Source organism: Microcaecilia unicolor, chromosome 3, assembly GCF_901765095.1.
Source record: "Microcaecilia unicolor chromosome 3, aMicUni1.1, whole genome shotgun sequence".
Taxonomy (NCBI): Eukaryota; Metazoa; Chordata; class Amphibia; order Gymnophiona; family Siphonopidae; genus Microcaecilia; species Microcaecilia unicolor.
In genome coordinates, this window is record NC_044033.1 from 215459900 (window position 1) to 215480629 (window position 20730).

A 20730-nucleotide genomic window follows, 5' to 3' on the forward strand; every position below is an offset into this window, starting at 1 on the left:
ATGCACAATGAATACGCATAAGAGAGATTTGCATGCACTGCTGTCCTGGTATGCAAATCTCTCTCATGTATATTCATTGCGCATATCCTGAAACCCCGGCAGGCCAGGTGGTCCCTGAGAACTGGGTTGAAAACCACTGTCTTAGACTGTCTTTTTGCACCCATCTGCTCAGTCTTCCAATGCTCAGTGCCTTAGAGGTAAACAAGCTCTGCCTCATCTGAGCCCATCCAATCTTATCTCTCTGACCTAGAGACAGAAGCAGAGGAAAGGTGAAAAGGGAAGCTGCTGCCATCACAAAACAAGGGATGAGTCAAGATAAAAAATGAAAAACAGTGGAAGTTAAAACTTTCAGCAAATTCATTCATGAAGACACAAGGAGGGATGAAACATTACAAATCTCCCCTTCCTGCACTAACATCCATCCTTTATCAGGGAATGCACTTGAATGCCATACACAAATGAGAAGTCCACCTCTCGGAGGTAGGAGACATTTGACTTGGAATGGAGAATGATCACGTCCTTAAGTGGCACTAGCTCCAGGGAGGGGTCATACCCTGTCCAGTTCCGAGGGGGTGCTATGTATACACGGCGGCTGCGGAAGAGGAAAGTGACCACACCACGGTAGCCGGCTCGGGGCAACACCTGCCTTGAGGTCGTCCATGGCGCCCAGCGCCTTAGCAAAAGCCTTGAAGGCCTCACGGGTAGAGTACTGCACTCGGACAGCCCCCAGTGCCCGTCGTTGGTTACCCTGCAGTTCTTCAACCCGCAACTCAGAGCACCATAGACCTCCTCCAGGAAGGTCCTTTCAAAGCTCTCCTTAATGAGGTAGGTCAGGTTCAGCTCAGTGAAAGGCACAAAGCGGTCATTGAGTTTGATAAACTTCAGGTGCTGGTCAAAGAACTGCCCATGGCTGACACCCTTACGGCCAAAGGTCATAGTTCGGGAAATCTCTGGACGGATACATGCTCGCTCCTTGCGCTGATCCGGATGGCGCATCCAGTCATCCCAGAATGCCTTGGGCCACTTGGGCTCCAACTCATCCAGAGTTCAGCCAAGAGCAACCACCCAAGTCCTGGGAAGAAGTCTGTGCGGTACAAGGTTTCAGGATGTTTGCTGTCTACCATTTGCTCCTTGCCATTGTCATTCCAGGCTGATACACACCACAGTGTCTTGTCCTCCATAAGCAATGGAAATGTGGCCTGAAAGTACTCAAAGAAGTCCGGCGCCACTTCCAAGTCATCTTCCACCACAATGGCTGCCCGGTATTTGAGGACACGGAAGACCTGACCCAGTGCCCAATGGTAATGCCGGGATATCTTGTAGTAGCCCTGAAACTTCCGGTGGTCAGGGGGCACAGGGATCTCATTTAGATTGGGCTGCTTGATGTGAACGACTTCACTGCCATAGGAGGCAATGACCTGTGCTGTTTCCTGGTGACCACAGTCCTGACTGACTACAATTGGGAAGCGCTCCTTGGAGGGCCGGTACTGGATGAGCTTGTCCAGGCAGCGACGCACTGTGCTACGATCACAAGCAATCACCAGTACTGGGATCAGTGGCTCTGCTGGGCTGGGCTCCCCCTTTCTCTGGAGGGTGGGTTGAGGGAAGGTGGAGGAGGAGGGAGCGTAACTTGTTTTCTTCCGCTGACGGCTCCAGACTGCACTGTACTCCCGGATCTGTTGCAGGAGTGCCTTCTGGTGCTCCAGCTCATCTTCTGCGTCCTGAGCCAGCTTCATCACCTCATAGGTTAGGTTACTGGTCATGTCTGGAGTTGGCCGAGTCCAGAGGAAGAGGAGGATGAGGGCATTCCAGGCCACAAAGAGCACCACGCCCCAGAGGACAACGTTGCTCTTCCTCAACATCCTTTGGGGGGCCTGTCCGTCTGTCTCTCACGCACACCCTCAGCTAGGAGTTGGGGAGGCGACTTCACTCCATAGCCATCAGCCTAGGGATAAAAATAAATTAGTTGTAAAATAGAGACAAAGGAGAGAACAAGATTTCTTCGACAGACAGGATGCCCACAACAGAAACAGACAATAACAACAGATAAACTTCAGAATCTACTCTTTGGGATACTGTAAGGTACTTGTGACCTGGATTGGCCACTGTGGGACTTGATGGACCTTTTTCCTGACTCAGTATGTGAGTTCTTATGTTGTTCTCTGTTGCACTACTGCAGATCTCAAATTTCCTCAACTTTCCTACCACCAAGAACCCTTTGCACCTATACCAGGATTCACCCCTCACTCTCCAAACAGTTCCTTTGATAATTCCATGCACCATAGACCCCTTCTATGAAGAAATATGTCCTCAAAGTACTTGAGTCTATTTCTGTGGCCTCAGACTGTGACCATCTTTTTAATGGACCCCAGTTTCCTCCTGCTCATTTGGGCTACCACATCAACTGAAACATAGGCTTTGTTCCAGCAGCATAAATCTTTATTTACAGCTACTCAGGGATTCAGGAGTGGAGACTAGCCTAATGGTTAGAGTAAGAGGGCTGAGAACCAGGGAATTAAGGGTTCAGATTTCACTCTGGCTCCTTGTCATCACTGGGCTATCACCTCACCCTCCACTGCCTCAAGAAGAGACAGACTATAAGCCCCCTGAGGACAGAGAAATACCAATTTGAAGTTTAATGTAACTTGTCTTGAACTACTACTGAAAAAGCATGAGCTAAATCCTAAATCCTGTTTCCTGACCCTCCCCAACTTTAGTCCATTCACGGCAATGACCATCCTCAGACAAGGGTCATGCAAAACTCTAAGCATATTCTAAATACCACATGTAAATCTATGCGCAGTATTTAGAATACGCTTAGGCGTAGTTCATGCAATTAAATCTATGTGCGTCTATTTACGCCAATGAAAAGCTGGTGTAAATCCCTGCGCGTACATTTACGTGCACTGGCCCATATTTTATAACAACGCACATAGATTTGGAGTGCTCACAAAACATTAATTTCCAAGCCCTAAAGCACACTCCTTTTTGCCTGCATGCACTAAAATTTAGGGGCATTACATTACAGAATACACTTAGCAATGTACGTGCGTAAATTCTAATTTTTGCCAGTGTTTGTTATTGCTTGTTAAGAGCTGTTAACAACGCTTAAAACCATGTTAAAACAATTAATCTACAAACATATTGTAGAATACGCCTAGATTTACATGCATAACCGCGCGCACTTCTAGGCGTGCTATATAGAATCCAGGGGTGAATGTGGAATATTTGTGATTTTTGTGACTGGTAGAGGTCTCTAGTAAGAACAATCCTTTTAAAACTATCACTGTGTGAATGTTTCAGCAATCTGCTCATTTTTCAAATTAAACATACATGGAGGGGCATAATCAAACGGGGCCCGCCCATTGATAAGACGGCCATCTCCAATGATGGCCCCGTTAAGCGGTGTACCCGACTGTATTATCGAAACAAGATGGCTGGCCATCTTTCGTTTTGATAATATGGTGGGGCCGGCCAAATCTCAACATTTGGGCCGCCCTTAGAGATCGCCAGTGTTAGAGATGGCTGCCATTGGTTTTTGCTGATAATGGAAACTAATGGCGGCCATCTCAAACCCGGCCAAATCCAAGCCATTTGATCATGGCAGAGCCAGCATTTGTAGTGCACTGGTCCTCCTCACATGCCAGGACACCAACCAGGCACCCTAGGGGGCATTGCAGTGGACTTCACAAATTAATCCCAGGTGCACAGCTCCCTTACCTTGTGTGCTGAGCCCCCCAAAACGCACTACCCACAACTGTACAACACTACCATAGCCCTTAAAGGGTAACGGGGGGGGGGGGGGGCACCTAGATGTGGGGACAGGGGGTTTGGGGGGGGTTTTGGGGGGCTCCCATTTACCACCACAAGTGTAACAGGTGGGGGTGGGGGATGGGCCTGAGTCCGTCTGCCTGAAGTGCACTGCAGTACCCACTAAAAAACTGCTCCAGGGACCTGCATAGTGCTGTGACGGAGCTGGGTATGACATTTGAGGCTGGCATAGAGGCTGGCAAAAAATGTTTTTTACTTTTTTTGGGGGGTGGGAGGGGGTTGGTGACCACTGGAGGAGTAAGGGGAGGTCATCCCCGATTCCCTCCGGTGGTCATCTGGTCACTTCGGGCACCTCTTTGAGGATTGGTCGTGAACAAAAGGGACCAAGTAAAGTCGGTCAAATGCTCGTCAGGGACAACCTTCTTTTTTTCCATTATCGGCCGAGGCTGGCCATCTCTTAACCATGCCCCCGTCCCGCCCCCTTGAACTTTGGCCGGCCCTGTGACGGAAAGCAGTTGAAGCCGGCCAAAATCGACTTTCGATTATACTGTTGGCTGGCCTTAGGAGAAGGCCGGCCATCTCCCGATTTGTGTCAGAAGATCGCCGCCCTTCTCCTTCGAAAATATTGTGGATTAAAAACTGGTTGAAGGATAGGAAACAGAGAGTGGGGTTAAATGGGCAGTATTCACAATGGAGAAGGGTAGTTAGTGGGGTTCCTCAGGGGTCTGTGCTAGGACCGCTGCTTTTTAATATATTTATAAATGATTTAGAGATGGGAGTAACTAGCGAGGTAATTAAATTTGCTGATGACACAAAGTTATTCAAAGTCGTTAACTCACGACAGGATTGTGAAAAATTACAAGAGGACCTTACGAGACTGGGAGACTGGGCGGCTAAATGGCAGATGGCGTTTAATGTGAGCAAGTGCAAGGTGATGCATGTGGGAAAAAAGAACCCGAATTATAGCTACGTCATGCAAGGTTCCACGTTAGGAGTTACGGACCAAGAAAGGGATCTGGGTGTCGTCGTCGATAACACACTGAAACCTTCTGCTCAGTGTGCTGCTGCGGCTAGGAAAGCGAATAGAATGTTGGGTATTATTAGGAAAGGTATGGAAAACAGGTGTGAGGATGTTATAATGCCGTTGTATCGCTCCATGGTGCGACCGCACCTTGAGTATTGTGTTCAATTCTGCTCGCCGCATCTCAAGAAAGATATAGTAGAATTGGAAAAGGTGCAGTGAAGGGCGACTAAAATGATAGCGGGGATGGGACGACTTCCCTATGAAGAAAGACTAAGGAGGCTAGGGCTATTCAGCTTCGAGAAGACACGGCTGAGGGGAGACATGATAAAGGTATATAAAATAATGAGTGGAGTGGAACAGGTGGATGTGAAGCGTCTGTTCACGCTTTCCAAAAATACTAGGACTAGGGGGCATGCGATTAAACTACAGTGTAGTAAATTTAAAACAAATCGGAGAAAATTTTTCTTCACCCAACGTGTAATTAAACTCTGGAATTCATTGCCGAAAAATGTGGTGAAGGCGGTTAGCTTAACAGAGTTTAAAAAGGGGTTGGACGGTTTCCTAAAGGACAAGTCCATAAACCGCTACTAAACGGACTTGGAAAAATCCAAAGTCCCAGGAATAACATGTATAGAATGTTTGTACGTTTGGGAAGCTTGCCAGGTGCCCTTGGCCTGGATTGGCCGCTGTCGTGGACAAGATGCTGGGCTCGATGGACCCTTGGTCTTTTCCCAGTATGGCATTACTTATGTACTTAGGATGTTGTCATGAAAAAATGGGACCCCCAACATTTTTCTACACAATACAAAAACAAATGTAGTATTATTATTAAAAAAACTAGCAAAAAAGGCCCGTTTCTGACAAATGAAACGGGCGCTAGCAAGGTTTTCCTCGGAGTGTGTACGTTTGACAGAGTGTGTGTGAGAGTGATTTGTGTGAGAGAGAGAGTGGATGTGCGTGTGTGTGACAGAGAAAGTGAGACTGGGTGCGAGTGTGTCTGTGAGAGTGTGCGCGCCATGGGCCCCCTTCCTCCCAGTTCCAGGGTCGTCCCCTCCCTCCCTCGTCGTCCACCCCCTCCCTCCAAGCTCCAGAGTCATCCCCTCCCTTCCTCCGAGCTCCAGGGTCATCCCCCCTCCCTCCCTCCGAGCTCCAGGGTTGTCCTCCCCCTCCCTCCGCGCACCAGGGTCATCCCCTCCCTCCCTCTGAGTGCCAGGGTCGTCCCCTCCCTCCCTCCGAGTTCCAGGGGACCGAGTTTCAGGTTTCTCCCTCCCTCCAAGTTTCGGGTTCCCCCCACCCTCCCTCCCTCCGAGTTTCGGGTTCCCCCTGCCCGCCCTCCCTCCCTCCGAGTTTCAGGGTCTGCCTTCCCTCCCAGTTCCAGGATCATCGTCGTCCCTCCCTTCCTCCCTTCCAGTACCCCTCCCTCCGAATTTTAGAAGTCATCTTCACTTACCAAGTTGAGGTTACGGCGGCCGTCAGCAGCGGTAAAAGATGTGTGGGCTTGGCCCTTCTCTCTCTCTCAGTCTGGTCCCGCCCTCATTTCCTGTTTCCGCAAGGGTGGGACCAGAGCTGAGAGAGAGAGAAGGGCTGAGCCTGCACGCCTTTTACCGCTGCTGCCGTCCACCGTAAACCCGATTTGGTAAGTGAAGATGACTTTTAAAATTCGGAGGGAGGGGGCCTGGAACTGGAAGGGATGGAGGGGGGAAGGGAGGGACGACACCCTCATGCGTGTGACGTTGCGTTCCTTTGCCTGGCAACTCTTCAGCGTTCCCTTCCAGTGATTGGTCACTGCTGGTTGTGACGAACCAGGAAGCACGCAAACTTCAGGACAGGAGAAGGATACAGGAGGCAGCATGAACCCTTCAAACCCTTCACAGCCACGGAGTCAGCTTCACAACATTGGAGGTGCTTTTATTACAGTAGATTATTCCTATTATTGACAGCTGTTACTGCAAGATGCTGTAAAAACTGGACGATCCCAGATTTCAAAATGATGCCATTCAGGAAGTGACCATTAAGATCCATTTTTGCAAAATGGCATTTAGCAAAGAAGATAGTTGTGATTAAATTTTTGTGACAAAATAAGGCATGTGGCACAAAGCGTTTAAGAAGTTTTCTAACAGAGGTTGGACTAATGCATTTTCAAAGGTCATTAGACAATCGCAAAGTATTCTGAAACTATGCTATTTATATGATTCTTATATTCCTCTAAGTTCAAAAGAGATTCTATTGGGCTCATTTTCGACAGAGAAGGACGCCCATCTTTCAACATAAATCGAAAGATTGGCGTCCTCCTCACAAGGTTGTCCAAATCGGTATAATCGAAAGCCGATTTTGGATGTCTTCAACTGCTTTCCATCGCAGGGACGGCCAAAGTTGAAGGGGGCGTATCGGAGGAATAGCGAAGACGGGACTTGGGCATGCCTAACACTAGGATGTCCTCGACCTATAATAGAAAGAAACAAGGATGTCCCTGACGAACACTTGGACGACTTTATCTGGTCATGTTTTTCTTACGACCAAGGCACAAAAAGGTGCCCAAATTGACCAGATGACCACCGGAGAGAATCGGTGATGACTTCCCCTTACTCCCCCAGTGGTCACTAACCCCCTCCCAACCTCAAAAAACATCTTTACAAATATTGGCTGCCAGCCTCAGATGTCATACTCAGGTCCACCACAGCAGTATGCAGGTGCCTGGAGCAGTTTTAGTGGGTGCAGTGCACTTCAGGCAGGGGACCCAGGCCCATCCCCCTCCCTACCTGTTACGTTTGTGGAGGAAACAGCGAGCCCTCCAAAACCCACCAGAAACTCACTGTACCCACATCTAGGTGTCCTCCTTCACCTGTAAGGGCTATGGTAGTGGTGTAGTTGTGGGTAGTGGGTTTGGGGGCTCAGCACACAAGGCAAGGGAGCTATGTACCTGGGATGAATTTATGAAGTCTACTGCAGTGCCCCCTAGGGTGCACGGCTGGTGTCCTGGCATGTCAGGGGGACCAGTGCACTACAAATGCTGGCTCCTCCCATGACCAAATGGCTTGCATTTTGTTGTTTCTGACATGGACTTCCTTGGTTTTGATTATCGCCGAAAATCAGAAACAACCAAGTCTAGGGACGACCAAATTTCAGGATTTGGATGTCCCTGACCGTACTATCGAAACGACAGATGGACGTCCATCTTGTTTTGAAAATACAGGTTTCCCCTCCCCTGGATCAGGACGTTTTGCGAGGACGTTCTCATCAAAACTTGGACGTCCCTTTCAAAAATGCCCCTCTAAGTGGATTACAAACAATAAGTCCTTCTTTGGGAGAACTTACAATTGCATATCTAATAAACTAAAACTCAAAGAAAAAAATATCCATCTCTCTCATCAAATGCATATCTAAAACATTAATTACAGTTGCATATCTAATACATTGAAACTAAAAAGGATGGACCTCTCTCATCAAATAAACTAAAAAACATCTTTCTCATCGAACAAAAAGACTTAACACTTTCCTGAAGGAATAAATTGTTATTTTCCAAATTTCTAAAGGCAGTTAGTTCCAAAGCCTAACTCCCTGATGTAAAAAGGAACGCTCTAGCATGGATATCTTCTGAACACCCTTAAAGGATGGATAGTTTAATTTCAAACAGCGTTCCATTCTACCTGAGGAAAAAGATGATGGGAAATCCAAATAATTAATCAGTCTACCAGATCCAGCACCATACAGCATTTCGTACATCATACGTGTTTGCTTAAACTTCAATCAGAAGCCAATGTAGTTCCTTCCACAGTGAGGGTGCTCTTTCATACTTTTCCAGGATGTAAATCAATCTTGCTGCTGTATTCTGCAGAAATTGAAGTTTTTGTAACAATTTTTTCGTAAGCCCCCCAAATAGTGAGTTAAAATAATCTAAGTATGGTTTTCAGGATCGCCTGTGCCACTGTTCTAAAGTTATCCGGGTGTAATTTAGGTCGAATTGCTCTCAGCTGCAGAAATCGGAAAAATAATTTTTTAGATAAAGCCTTCACATGTAATTCAAAAGTTGAGGCTGAATCAATTATGATACTAACACTTTTGAGTGATCCTCAATCATTAGCTTCTCACTTGTACCCAGTTTCAAACACTTAGCTGTCAGCTTCTCATAATCTCCAAATCAAACAACCTTAGTCTTCAGTCTACTCAATTTCAGAAAGTTAGCATTAGCCAATTATCAGTTTTGATGACAAATCTCCCTCAAGAAAGTCATAGTATCTTCACATTTTTCTCGAACTTCACAGAGAAAAAAAATATCATCTGCATATGAGTAGACCAATACCCCCAAGGCGGACAGCACTATTCCCATCGTACTTAAATCAATGTTGAACAAGGAAGTGACAACGGTGAACCTTGAGGGACTCCGCAATCTGCATGCCATATCTTAGAATCTTTTGTTACACTGTACATTCTCCTCTGTAAAAACTCACTAAACCATTTTAAAACACCACCATTCACTCCAATCTAAGCCTACTCAATAGCTGATCATGGTTCACTGCATCAAAGGCAGCTGATATATCAAACTGTAGCATTCCCATTTGCTTTCCCTTACTAAGAGCCAGTCTGATTTCAGTTACCATTTCCAGCAACAAAGTTTCACTACTATGTAGTGGTCTGAAACCGTGTTGTGAAATATGAAGAATGTCAAAATTTGAAGAACGTAAGGTGACCTGATTTTCCGGACACTGTACATATGGGACAACATTCAAACAGTTATATGTTTACCTGCTGCCAGTGAATGCATAACTCCACTATCTCTAGATTTTCAGCCACAGTATGGGTAACAGCAGGATGTAAACCTATCTAACTGCTTCATCATTACCTGTGTAGTTGAGTTAGGGTGAAACAAGGGAAGCAACACAAAGTTACCCTTATAGTAGTTATATTCAGCTGCTATATGTACATAAGTACATAAACATTGCTATACTGGGATAGACCAAAGGTCCATCGAGTCCTGTATCCTGTTTCCAACCATGGCCAATCCTGGTCACAAGAACTTGGCAGGATCCCAAAAGAGTAACAGATTTCATGCTGCTTATCACTGGAATAAACAATGGATTTTCTCCAAAAGTCCAACTTTTGATAAAGGTTTATGGACTTTTCTTCCAGGAACTTGTCCAAACCCTTTAAAAACCCTACTACGCTAACCGCTTTTAACATATTCTCTGGCAAGGAATTCCACAACTTAAATATACATCAAGGGCTAAATTCAGTAAATGATGCCCAAATTTGGGTGCTGAAAAGAAATGAGCGCCGGTTGCTATTCTATAAATGGCGCTCCGAGTTGGGTGGTTTTTTTTTTATAGAATACCATATAGCATCACGATCCACACCCAATTTTGGGCATGAATATTTACACCAATTGAAACACGTATAAATCCTCATGCCTAAATTGTAGGAATGACTCTGACCCGCCCGTGCAACTCCAGTGTGCACATTATTCCAAATTGTTGCCAATTAGCATCAATAATTGTTAGCAGACAATGGTGCTAATTGATTAATCATTCAATTCATTTGTATGGGCAATTTTGAGAGCTATTTATTGAATTTGGGGGGGGGAGGCAAGTGAAAAGATGTTTTCACCGATTTGTTCAGAATGTACTAAAGTAATTTCATTGCATGCCCCCTTGTCCTTGTAGTTCTGGAAAGAGTAAACAAGTGATTAATGTCAGCCCGTTCCACTCCGCTCATTTAACAGACCTTTATCATATCTCCTCCTCAGCAGCTCTCTCTTCTCCAAGCAGAAGAGCCCTAACCTTGTTAGTCTTTCCTCACAGGGGAGCTGTTCCACCCCCTTTTTCGTTTTGATCTCCCTAACCTGTACCTTTTCTAATTCAGCTATATCTTTAAGATGCAGGAGCCAGAACCGCACGCAATATTTGAGATGAGGTCACACCGGTATTATAATATTCTCTGCTTTGTTCTCCATTCCTTTCACAATGATTCATAACATTGCTTGCTTTCCGTGCCGCAGATTTCAACAAATCATCAGCAATCCTTTTCCTGGGCGGCGACTCCTAATGTGGAACCTTGCATCATATGTAGCTATAAGTTTGGGTTCCTGTTCCTCACCTGTATCATTTTGCACTTGTTCACAATACATGTCATCTGCCATTGATATGTCCAGTCTCCCAAGATCCTCTTGAAATTTCTCATAATTCTTTTGTGATTTAACAACTCTGAATGACTTTGTGGCAACAAACCTGATCACCTCACTCACTATTCCTGTTTCCAGGTCATCTGGATTAGCAACTGTATAAGGCTAGATGATCCTTAGGTCTGAACAAGCATGGCAACTTTTTTTGAAGGAGGTCTTTATTAAGTCAACAGTAATTGACAAATTGTTCATGCAACAACAACAACAACAACAACATTCTAGACCATCGTCCTGTCAAGCATGACAGCATTCAGCTTTGAAACCACACAGATCTACACAGGGCAAACAAATATCGTATCCCCCATATATTATGTTATACCGAGTCTTCTATTCTGGACTACACCATCTCTTCCATTAAGATCTTGTAGATATTATTTATGCTTTAGGAAAAATATGAAAAGTTCCTTTTTTGTAAATCTGGTGTATTGAATTATGATTCAAACTACTGCAATTGTTTCTTATTGTTTTTGCTGTAATTTCCCTGGGAATAATTGATCTTTATTATAATTATCAGACATATTTGTCTGATCTCGTTTAATAAACTCTGCCTTGAACTGGAAAGGTAATTGAGGATTTCTGCCATCCGATATTGTACCGATGGGTGTTTCACTGATTTTAAACGTAAAAAAATTGGTTTTGAGTATTATAGCTTGTTATTAAGTTCTTCGTGTAAAAGGGAACTCGCTAAGAATTTAAAAACTATAGCACACTGTTTAAACGGAACCTTCACTTCAACAGGTAACCAATGTAGCTCAGTCTTTGTACTTTCAAAGTGGACACTCAAGAGGTTACATGGTAAAAAAAATACTTTTAAAACACATAGGAGAAAATATTTTTTCACTCAACCAATAGTTAAGCTCTGGAACTCTTTGCAAGAGGATGCAAAAACTGCGGTTAGCATATCTGGGTTTAAAAAAAGGTCTGGACAAGTTCCTGGAGGAAAACAAAATCCATAGTCTGTTATTGAGATGGACATGGGGGGAAGCCACTGCTTGCCCCGGGATTGGTAGCAGGGAATGTTGCTATTATCTGAGATTCTAAATGGATCTTGCTATTCTTTGGGGTTCTACATGGAATGTTGCTACAATTTGGGTTTCTGCCAGGTACTTGTGATTGGCCACTGTTAGAAACAGGATACTGGGCTAGATGGATCACTGGTCTGACCCAGTATGGCTATTCTTATGTTCTAATTAAGCAGTACTTATGTACTCCAAAAATCAGCCTAATTGCTGTATTCTGGACGATTTGTAACCCATTGATCAAGGCCTTAGAACAAACAACCAAAGTAAGATTACAATAGTCAAGCCTTGACAAGGGAGAAATTGAATAAAAACTATGGGCTTCTTTTACAAAGTGGCGCTACCGATTAGTAGTGCGATGAATGCGAAGAGCCCATTCAATTCCCACGGGCTTCTTTGTACTCAAGCACGCTAATCAGTAGCATTGTTTTGTAAAAGGAGCCCTAAACGTTTCAGCTAAAATTAAACATATATATGCTGTCTGAAAATATGGAGAGATTTACTATCAAATGAACATAATGTTGAATAGTTATAAAATCATCCACTTCAACTCCTAAAATTTTTGAACATATATCCAATGAAAAGGTATTGCCATCAATAAGTTCCTGAATACACCTTGAGTCGTTATTAGATCCTAACCATAGGAACTTAGTTTTCTATTTATTAATTTTAAGGCGACAAACCAAAATCCAATTCTCAATTAATCTAATGCACTCACGAATGTATTTCAAGGTTTTTGATCAGGACAGGAACAAAGGTAAGATGATAGTGATGTCATCAGCACAGATAAAATGTGTTAACACTATACCGAGAGTCTGCATAAGTAGGTCCAAAAGTAAAGGTGGGAGGGGGGAGCCACCTTCTACCTCTCAGAGAAAGTTCTGCCTTTCTTAACTGCATAAAATCAGTTAGCAAAAAACCCTGGAACCAATTCAGCATCTGACCATGGATTCTGACCCGATGGAAAATCCCTATCATCAGATCCAAGTCAACCAGTTCAAGTACCCTGGAGAAATCAAACTGTATTTCTATTGCACACTGCCTTTTACACAATAATTGTTTCCCATATGCCACCAAGACCACCAACTACAGTTTCCATTCTGTGATTCTTTCTAAATCCTGATTGTGTGGGGTATAGGAGATCATGCTGAGTTAAATATGACTCCATTACCTTTACAGGACGGTAATTGCTCACCTCAGATAAACTTGCCTTTAAATTCTTCGGGATTCGGGTAAGAATAATATCACCCCCCCCCCCCCCAAAAGGAAATATTCCAGCATCAAGATAAAAATGTAACCAATTTGTTAAAAACTGTTAAGAAAATTGGCGAGGCAACTTTAGTCAATTAAGGAGGACAAACACCCAAGAAGCAAAACATTCTTGCAAAAGTTATTAGAGATGCAAAACTCTTAATCAAGGATGTAAATGAGGGAGACAATATATGTTGGAACTGGTGGCTGTGGTTATCGGATTGCTTGAAGAAGAAAGGACAATGAATAATCCTGCAAGCAAACAGCTACAGTGTAGATAAGTGTTTGGTTCTCAAATATTGTGTTCAATTCTGGTCACTGAATCTCAAAAAAGATATAGTGGAATTAGAAAAAGTACAGAGAAGGGCGATGAAAATGATAAAGGGGATGGGACAACTTCCCTATGAGGAAAGGCTAAAGTGGCTGGGGCTCTTCAGCTTGGAGGGGAGATATGATAGAGGTTAGCTTAGCTGGGTTTAAAAAAAAGGTTAGGACGGCTTCCTAAAGGAAAAGTCCAAAGACCATTATTAAAATGGACTTGGGGGAAAATCCACTGCTTATTTCTGGGATAAGCAGCATAAAATGTATTGAACTTTTTTGGGATCTTGCCAGGTATTTGTGATTGGCCACTGTTGGAAACAGGATGATGGCTTGATGGCCCTTTGGTCTGTCCCAGTGTGGCAATACTTATGTGCAAGGAACAGTTTGAAGAGTCTTGCATTGTTTGGATTTTAGTTTTTGATTATTTCTCCAGCTTTCTGAATCCAATTTGAAACATGGCTATGTTGTTTTTGTGAAGTATTTTGTTTATATAGAGCCCCCAAACTCGTTTTTTGAAGCAGTGGTTTTCTCCGAAATCAGAGTTTCTACACGGCTGTTTTTTTCTGCGGTTGGGAGGCCTGTGATAAGAAGTCCAATTAGGGGTATTAGGTAATATGTAATCTCACCCTGGACAGTTCAGGCTCCATTTACTTAATAGCAATGTTTACCGTCATCCAATTATACCTGGGTTGTGTGTGAAATGGCTTCATACTCCTGTACTTGACGGCTTAGTGACGGAATATAAAATCTCATCCTGCAGGCCAATGCTGTAATTAATATTTGGAAAAGTCAAAGTCATTAGTTTTGCAACTTACCGAGGCTGAAATCCCAAGGTGACATGCAAAACTCAGGGCTGAAATCTCTCCTGCCTCTGCTTGGTTCCCCATTAGAGGCTGGAATGAGATGCTAGGTACAGACAATAATTGCTTGATTTTACATAGCATCTTTCATTCCCAACAGGGTCCAGAAGCACTTTTCAATGCGGTGGCTTAAAAGCAAGCATGCAGCCACCTCTGGGTTGCAGGGAAATGGTAGCATGGATTATAAGAGAGGTTCCACAGGAAGAAGGGAGAAAGAACAGTAATTTAATTAACCAATTATATCTACGAATAAAGTGATCCAGAGATCACTAAACAAACAGCCTGCCTAGGTTAAAGAAAAGTCGTCAAGTCACTTCACTCCATTATTTGGAGTCAATGGTATAACTTTGATTCCATATAATTCAAATTTCCATGGTGTAGAATCAAAGACAGACAGACAAGGCAGAATCTATCTTAAGAACATATGAACAGCCATCCTGGGTCAGACCAATGGACCATCTAGCCCAGTATCTTGTTTCTAACAGTGGTCAATCCAGGTCACAAGTACCTGACAGAATCCCAACAAGTAGCAAGATTCCAGGAAGAATCCCCAAAACTAACAACATTGCATGCTACTAGTCCCAGGGCAAGCCGTGGCTTCCCCATATCTATTTCAATAGCAGATTATGGACTTCTCCTCCAGGAACTTATCCAAACTTTTTTTTTTAAACCCAGATATGCTAACCGCTTTTACCACGTTCTCTGGCAACACGTTCCAGAGCTTAACTATTTGTAGAGTGAAAAAAATATTTCTTCCTGTTTTAAAACTATTTTCAGGTAAAGCTCCTACATCAGCTCTGAACAGCTGTATTTACAAGAGAGATGTGAAGAGGTACTGCTGATGAACTATAAGGCCAAATCACTGGACACATACAATGAAGGGAGGGAAGAGGAGGTGTCCCTGAGCTGCGAGGAATTGAGCCCAGTTCCAGACTACTTCATGATGTACTTCTGTGCTTGGAGGGGATCCACCATGCATGGCCTACAGCTCCATGGTGCATACGTGACCAACACTTAACTGTCTACCTACCTCTGCCAAATCTCCCTGTGGTCTTCAGCAGAAACTTAAACCTTCTCATGCTGAACTGTAAGAATGGAAGCTCCCTGGGGCAGGATCAAATCATCCCTACATACTTTACAATCACATCTGACATCAGGTAAGGTTACCTCACACCTGCCTAGTATAAAAACAGGACAGAAAATACTCTAGGGAGATAATCTGACACTCTCCTAATCCGCTGAGCTCCTTGGTAAAGCACTTTGACTCAGATTTGACAGGCAAGGGAATACAGGTGGGTGCCTAAGGGTAGGACTGATGTTTTCTTGATCCTCAGCTTATGCTCCTCTTCCAGCACAGCCTCTAATAGCTGGTCTGATGGGGACAGAAAGAGTCTCTGCGGAAAGGAGACCTGTCTGAAAAAAAAAGGCACAGAGAAAGAAAGGCAGCAGGGCCTGTGGCAAAATCAAAACAGTCTAGAGACAGCAGGTTATTAACTCTCTTCTTTCCTCCCCCACCTTAGCATCAGAAGTCCACACAAATACTTCAAGCACGGCTTCAGTTCAGCTTTTGGCTTGGAGACCCAGCATTTGTCTACTTAAAATAACTAAATTAGCACAATTACTACAAGAGGATTACTGGAATGCACAGGTGTTATGAGGTTTTTTTTTTTTTTTTTACTATAAAGAGCTGCAAGGCATGCATGTTGTACAGATACACATAGCAAGAATTGCTCAGGAGAGCAAAAGTAGCTTTATCATATGTATGACTAAATTAGGACAGCCCCAATTAGAGACAGTTTGCTTAGGTTTAAAAAGAGTGGGTTTTTAGACAGTCTTGGTTAGCCGACGTTTGCTGATCCAATTATCCAGCATATCCGACAGACCCCCTGGTGACATCATTTATTTTTATTAAAAATCTTTGCTTCAGAATAATTAAAAAAAAATTGGAAACCCTATGCTTTTGTTTCTGCATTGTTTGAAGGGTTTATGCAACATTTTCCATATTATCCGACGTGTCAGTTCCGTTTATGTCGGATAATCAAGTTGTATTTATGCTTTCTACCCTGCCTTACAGTCAAGCCATCTAATATCAATAAAATGGGGAAAAGTAAAATAAAAGAACGATAGACAAATAGTAGAGGGAAATGAGTTGAACTCCATTGACTGATAGGGCAGAGGGGGAGGGAAAACCAATGAGTACGTCTTAACAGGTGGGTCACTTGGAGTCTCCAGACTGTACTGTATTTGAGTATGGGAAGAGAGGGAGTGTGATGAAGCTCTGCAGGGAGCCTGTACCGCACATTTGGTGCAGCAAGGTGGAAGGCATAGAAAAAGAGCACATTTAAAACCTCCTTCCTGTTGAATGAACCCTGGAAAGGGAGGGGAGAGGATATGAAAATCTGCAAAATGAACGGCCCCTGTGAGTATAAAAAGTCCGAACTTCACGCAGAAGTGGATGGAAGCCAAAGCAAAAGTTTAACAGGCAGCACTAACCCCTGGGTTCTATATAGGTTGCCCAAATTTTGGTGCACAAATGAATTAAATGACCTGTTATCAATTATTGGTGTTAACCGACACTAATTTGGACTTGGGGGAACATCTTCCTAAGTGCTATTCCATAACACTACGTGCCCAAAAGGGGGTGTGGCCATGGGAAGGGCACGGGAATTCCCAAAATTCAGCTGATGTTGCAGAATTCGTAGGTTGCGTGTCCAACTTGCGCACCAGGATTTACAGCACGTTTCAGCTAGCGCAAGTCCTCACACTTAAAGTTAGGCACGGGACTCGGCGCTAAATGCTAGCGTGGATCTTTTTGGTGCCTAAATTTGGGTGCCATTTTCTGAATCCGGCCCAAAATGGTCATGACGACATTGTGCAGCCGAATTTGGAACAGAGTGCAATAGTGAGAGCAACGAGGAGCTGAGTGCAGCAGTCTAAGTGGTAGGTAATGAAGAGATGGGAAAATTAGGTTCTTACCATGATAATTTTCTTTCCTTTAGTCATAGCAGATGAAGCCATTACGTATGGGTTCTGTACATCAACCAGCAGGGGGGAGATAGAGAGCACTCAACTTTTCACAGTGCCTCATGGCCAGCTAGCTCCACTGCCTCTTCAGTATTTGAAGCTTCCAAAGCAGTATGGCAAACCGCAATGGGAATAACATGAACTTTCCTCACAGCGAACAATGGCCCCTTAACAAGGGCATGAACACAAAAAAGGAGGGAATTAACTCGTCCTCCACTTTGTATAAACGGAGGGAATACTTGCATCCTCCTGGAGGGAATGAACTCATCCTCCTATAACTGTAACAAGAATCCTGAAGACTGTTTTCCGACTCCCCAAGGAAGGAATATAACTTCAGGAAACAAGAACAGCACCTAAAATCAGAATCACTGCAATACAGACAATCATACAGGGAGGGCTCATGGCTTCATCTGCTATGACTAAAGGAAAGAAAATTATCATGGTAAGAACCCAATTTTCCCTTCCTTGTCATCAAGCAGATGAAGCCATTACGTATGGGATTAACAAAGCAATCCCTAAATAGGGTGGGAACAAGCCACACCACGCGCTAGCACCTGTGCTCCAAAACGTGCATCCCTCCTGGCAGCCACATCCAGCCTGTAATGTCGGGCGAAAGAGAGCTTAGAAGCCCATGTTGCAGCACTGCAAATCTCATGAAGAGATAGTGCTCCAGTTTCCGCCCAGGAAGAGGAAATCGCCCTTGTGGAATGTGCCTTAAAGGCTTCAGGCGGAGCCCGGCCAGACAGCAGATATGCTGAAAAGATAGCTTCTTTGAGCCAACGAGCAATAGTGGCTTTAGACGCTGAAGACCCTCTGCGAGGACCTGCAAACAGCACAAAAGGATGATCAGAGGTCCTGAAAGAATTTGTAATTCGCAGATACTGCAACAGAGTCCTGCGCACATCCAAAAGGTGCAACTGCCCAAATGAATCTGGAAACTCCTCCTCAACAAAGGAGGGAAGAAAAACAGGCTGGTTTAGGTGAAACGCTGAAACCACCTTAAGCATGAAGGAAGGCACGGTCCGAACCGTGACCCCTGACTCTGAGAATTGCAGAAAAGGGTCTCTAAAGGACAGCGCCTGGAGCTCTGACACTCGTCTCGATGAAGCAATGGCCACTAAAAAGATGGCCTTCAGTGTCAAATCTTTCTCTGAAGCACACCGAAGCGGTTCAAAGGGAGCCCCCTGAAGGGCCTTCAATACTAACCCCAGGTTCCAAGCTGGACAAGGTGCCCGCACGGGAGGACGGAGCCGAAGCACCCCTCTAAGAAACCGTGCCATATCTGGATGAGCAGCTAAGGACACGCCTTCAACCTTGCCACGTAGGGAGGCCAATGCTGCCACTTGCACCCGCAGGGAATTATAGGCCAAGCCTTTGTGTACACCATCCTGCAAAAAGTCCAGAATCGGCGAGACAGGTGCCCGCAATGGAGAAAGCGCTCTTGAAAAACATCAGACTTCAAACTGGCGCCAAATCCTGGCATAAGCCATGGAAGTGGAGCGCTTACGGGCCTGCAGGAGAGTGGAAATTACCTTGAGTAGCCTTTGTCTCTCAATTGCGCCCTCTCAATCGCCATGCCATAACACCAAAGCGGCAGGCGTCCTCCATGGCCACCGGACCCTGTGACAACAGGTGCGGAACCAGAGGTAACGGAAAGGGAACCTCCAACAGCATCTGTCGGAGGTCCGCATACCAAGGCCTCCTGGGACAATCCAGGGCGATGAGCACCACTTCTCCTGGATGCAGCCGAATCCGCAGGAGCACTCGCCCTATCAAGGGCCACGGAGGGAAGACATACAGCAAGCCCATGGTTGAGCCAAGGCAACCAACCCGGCAGAGCGAGGATCCCTCCGTCTGCTGAAGAAGCACGGGACTTTGGCATTGGAACTGGTCGCCATAAGATCCATCACTGGCTTGCCCCATTTGGCACATATCTGCAGGAATACATCGTCTGCTAGTTCCCACTCCGCTGGATCGATCTGATGCCTGCTTAGATAGTCAGCTTGCACATTACTCTGACCTGCAATGTGAGCTGCTGACAGGGACTGTAGATGCAGCTCGGCTCAGTGGCAAATTTGTTCGGCCTGCACGGCTAGAGCTCTGCACTGAGTGCCACCTTGTCGATTTATGTAGGCCACTGCTGTCGTGTTGTCTGACATCACTCGGACAGCCAATCCTTCCAGGGTCACTTGAAAGGCCAGAAGAGCCAGAAACACCGCTTTTAACTCCAGGCGGTTGATAGACCACTCTGACTTGTCGGGCATCCACAGACCCTGGGCATGCTTCCCCTGGCAATGTGCGCCCCAGCCCTTCAGGCTGGCATCTGTCACCACTAGGCACCAATCGGGGAGCGCCAGCGGCATTCCCCGTCCCCACCGCAACATGCTGTCCGAGAGCCACCACTCCATCCTGAGGCGGGCCACAGGGAGCCAAGAAAGTCTGCACTGATAATCCTGAGATACTGCAGACCATCGTTGAAGTAGAGAATACTGTAGAGGTCTCAGGTGCACTCTCACCCATGGCACCACTTCCAAGGTGGCCGTCATCGATCCCAACAGCTGGACAATGTCCCAAGCTCGCGGGCGGGGCATCCTCAGGAGCAGACGGACCTAAGTACATAAGTAATGCCATACTGGGAAAAGACCAAGGGTCCATCGAGCCCAGCATCTTGTCCACGACAGCGGCCAATCCAGGCCAAGGGCACCTGGCAAGCTTCCCAAACGTACAAACATTCTATACATGTTATTCCTGGGACTTTGGATTTTTCCAAGTCCGTTTAGTAGCGGTTTATGGACTTGTCCTTTAGGAAACCGTCCAACCCCTTTTTAAACTCTGCTAAGCTAACCGCCTTCACCACATTTTCCGGCAATGAATTCCAGAGTTTAATTACACGTTGGGTGAAGAAAAAGTTTCTCCGATTTGTTTTAAATTTACTACACTGTAGTTTAATCGCATGCCCCCTAGTCCTAGTATTTTTGGAAAGCGTGAACAGACGCTTCACATCCACCTGTTCCACTCCACTCATTATTTATATACCTCTATCATGTCTCCCCTCAGCCGTCTCTTCTACAAGCTGAATAGCCCTAGCCTCCTTAGTCTTTCTTCATAGGGAAGTCGTCCCATCCCCGCTATCATTTTAGTCGCCCTTCGCTGCACCTTTTCCAATTCTACTATATCTTTCTTGAGATGCGGCGACCAGAATTGAACACAATACTCAAGGTGCGGTCGCACCATGGAGCGATACAACGGTATTATAACATACTCACACCTGTTTTCCATACCTTT

At 45.1% G+C, this 20730-nt stretch overlaps 1 protein-coding gene across 1 annotated transcript in view; it reads right to left on the bottom strand.

Moving 5' to 3' along the window:
• Positions 1-411: 411 nt before the first annotated feature.
• Positions 412-20730, bottom strand: part of LOC115464354 (alpha-1,3-mannosyl-glycoprotein 2-beta-N-acetylglucosaminyltransferase-like) — a 45302-nt gene continuing 24983 nt past the window's right edge. The window contains 4 exon segments of the mRNA XM_030194743.1: positions 412-633; positions 635-774; positions 777-1040; positions 1043-1945. Of these exon segments, the coding sequence (XP_030050603.1) occupies positions 412-633; positions 635-774; positions 777-1040; positions 1043-1862 (1446 nt within the window). The 5' untranslated portion in view covers positions 1863-1945.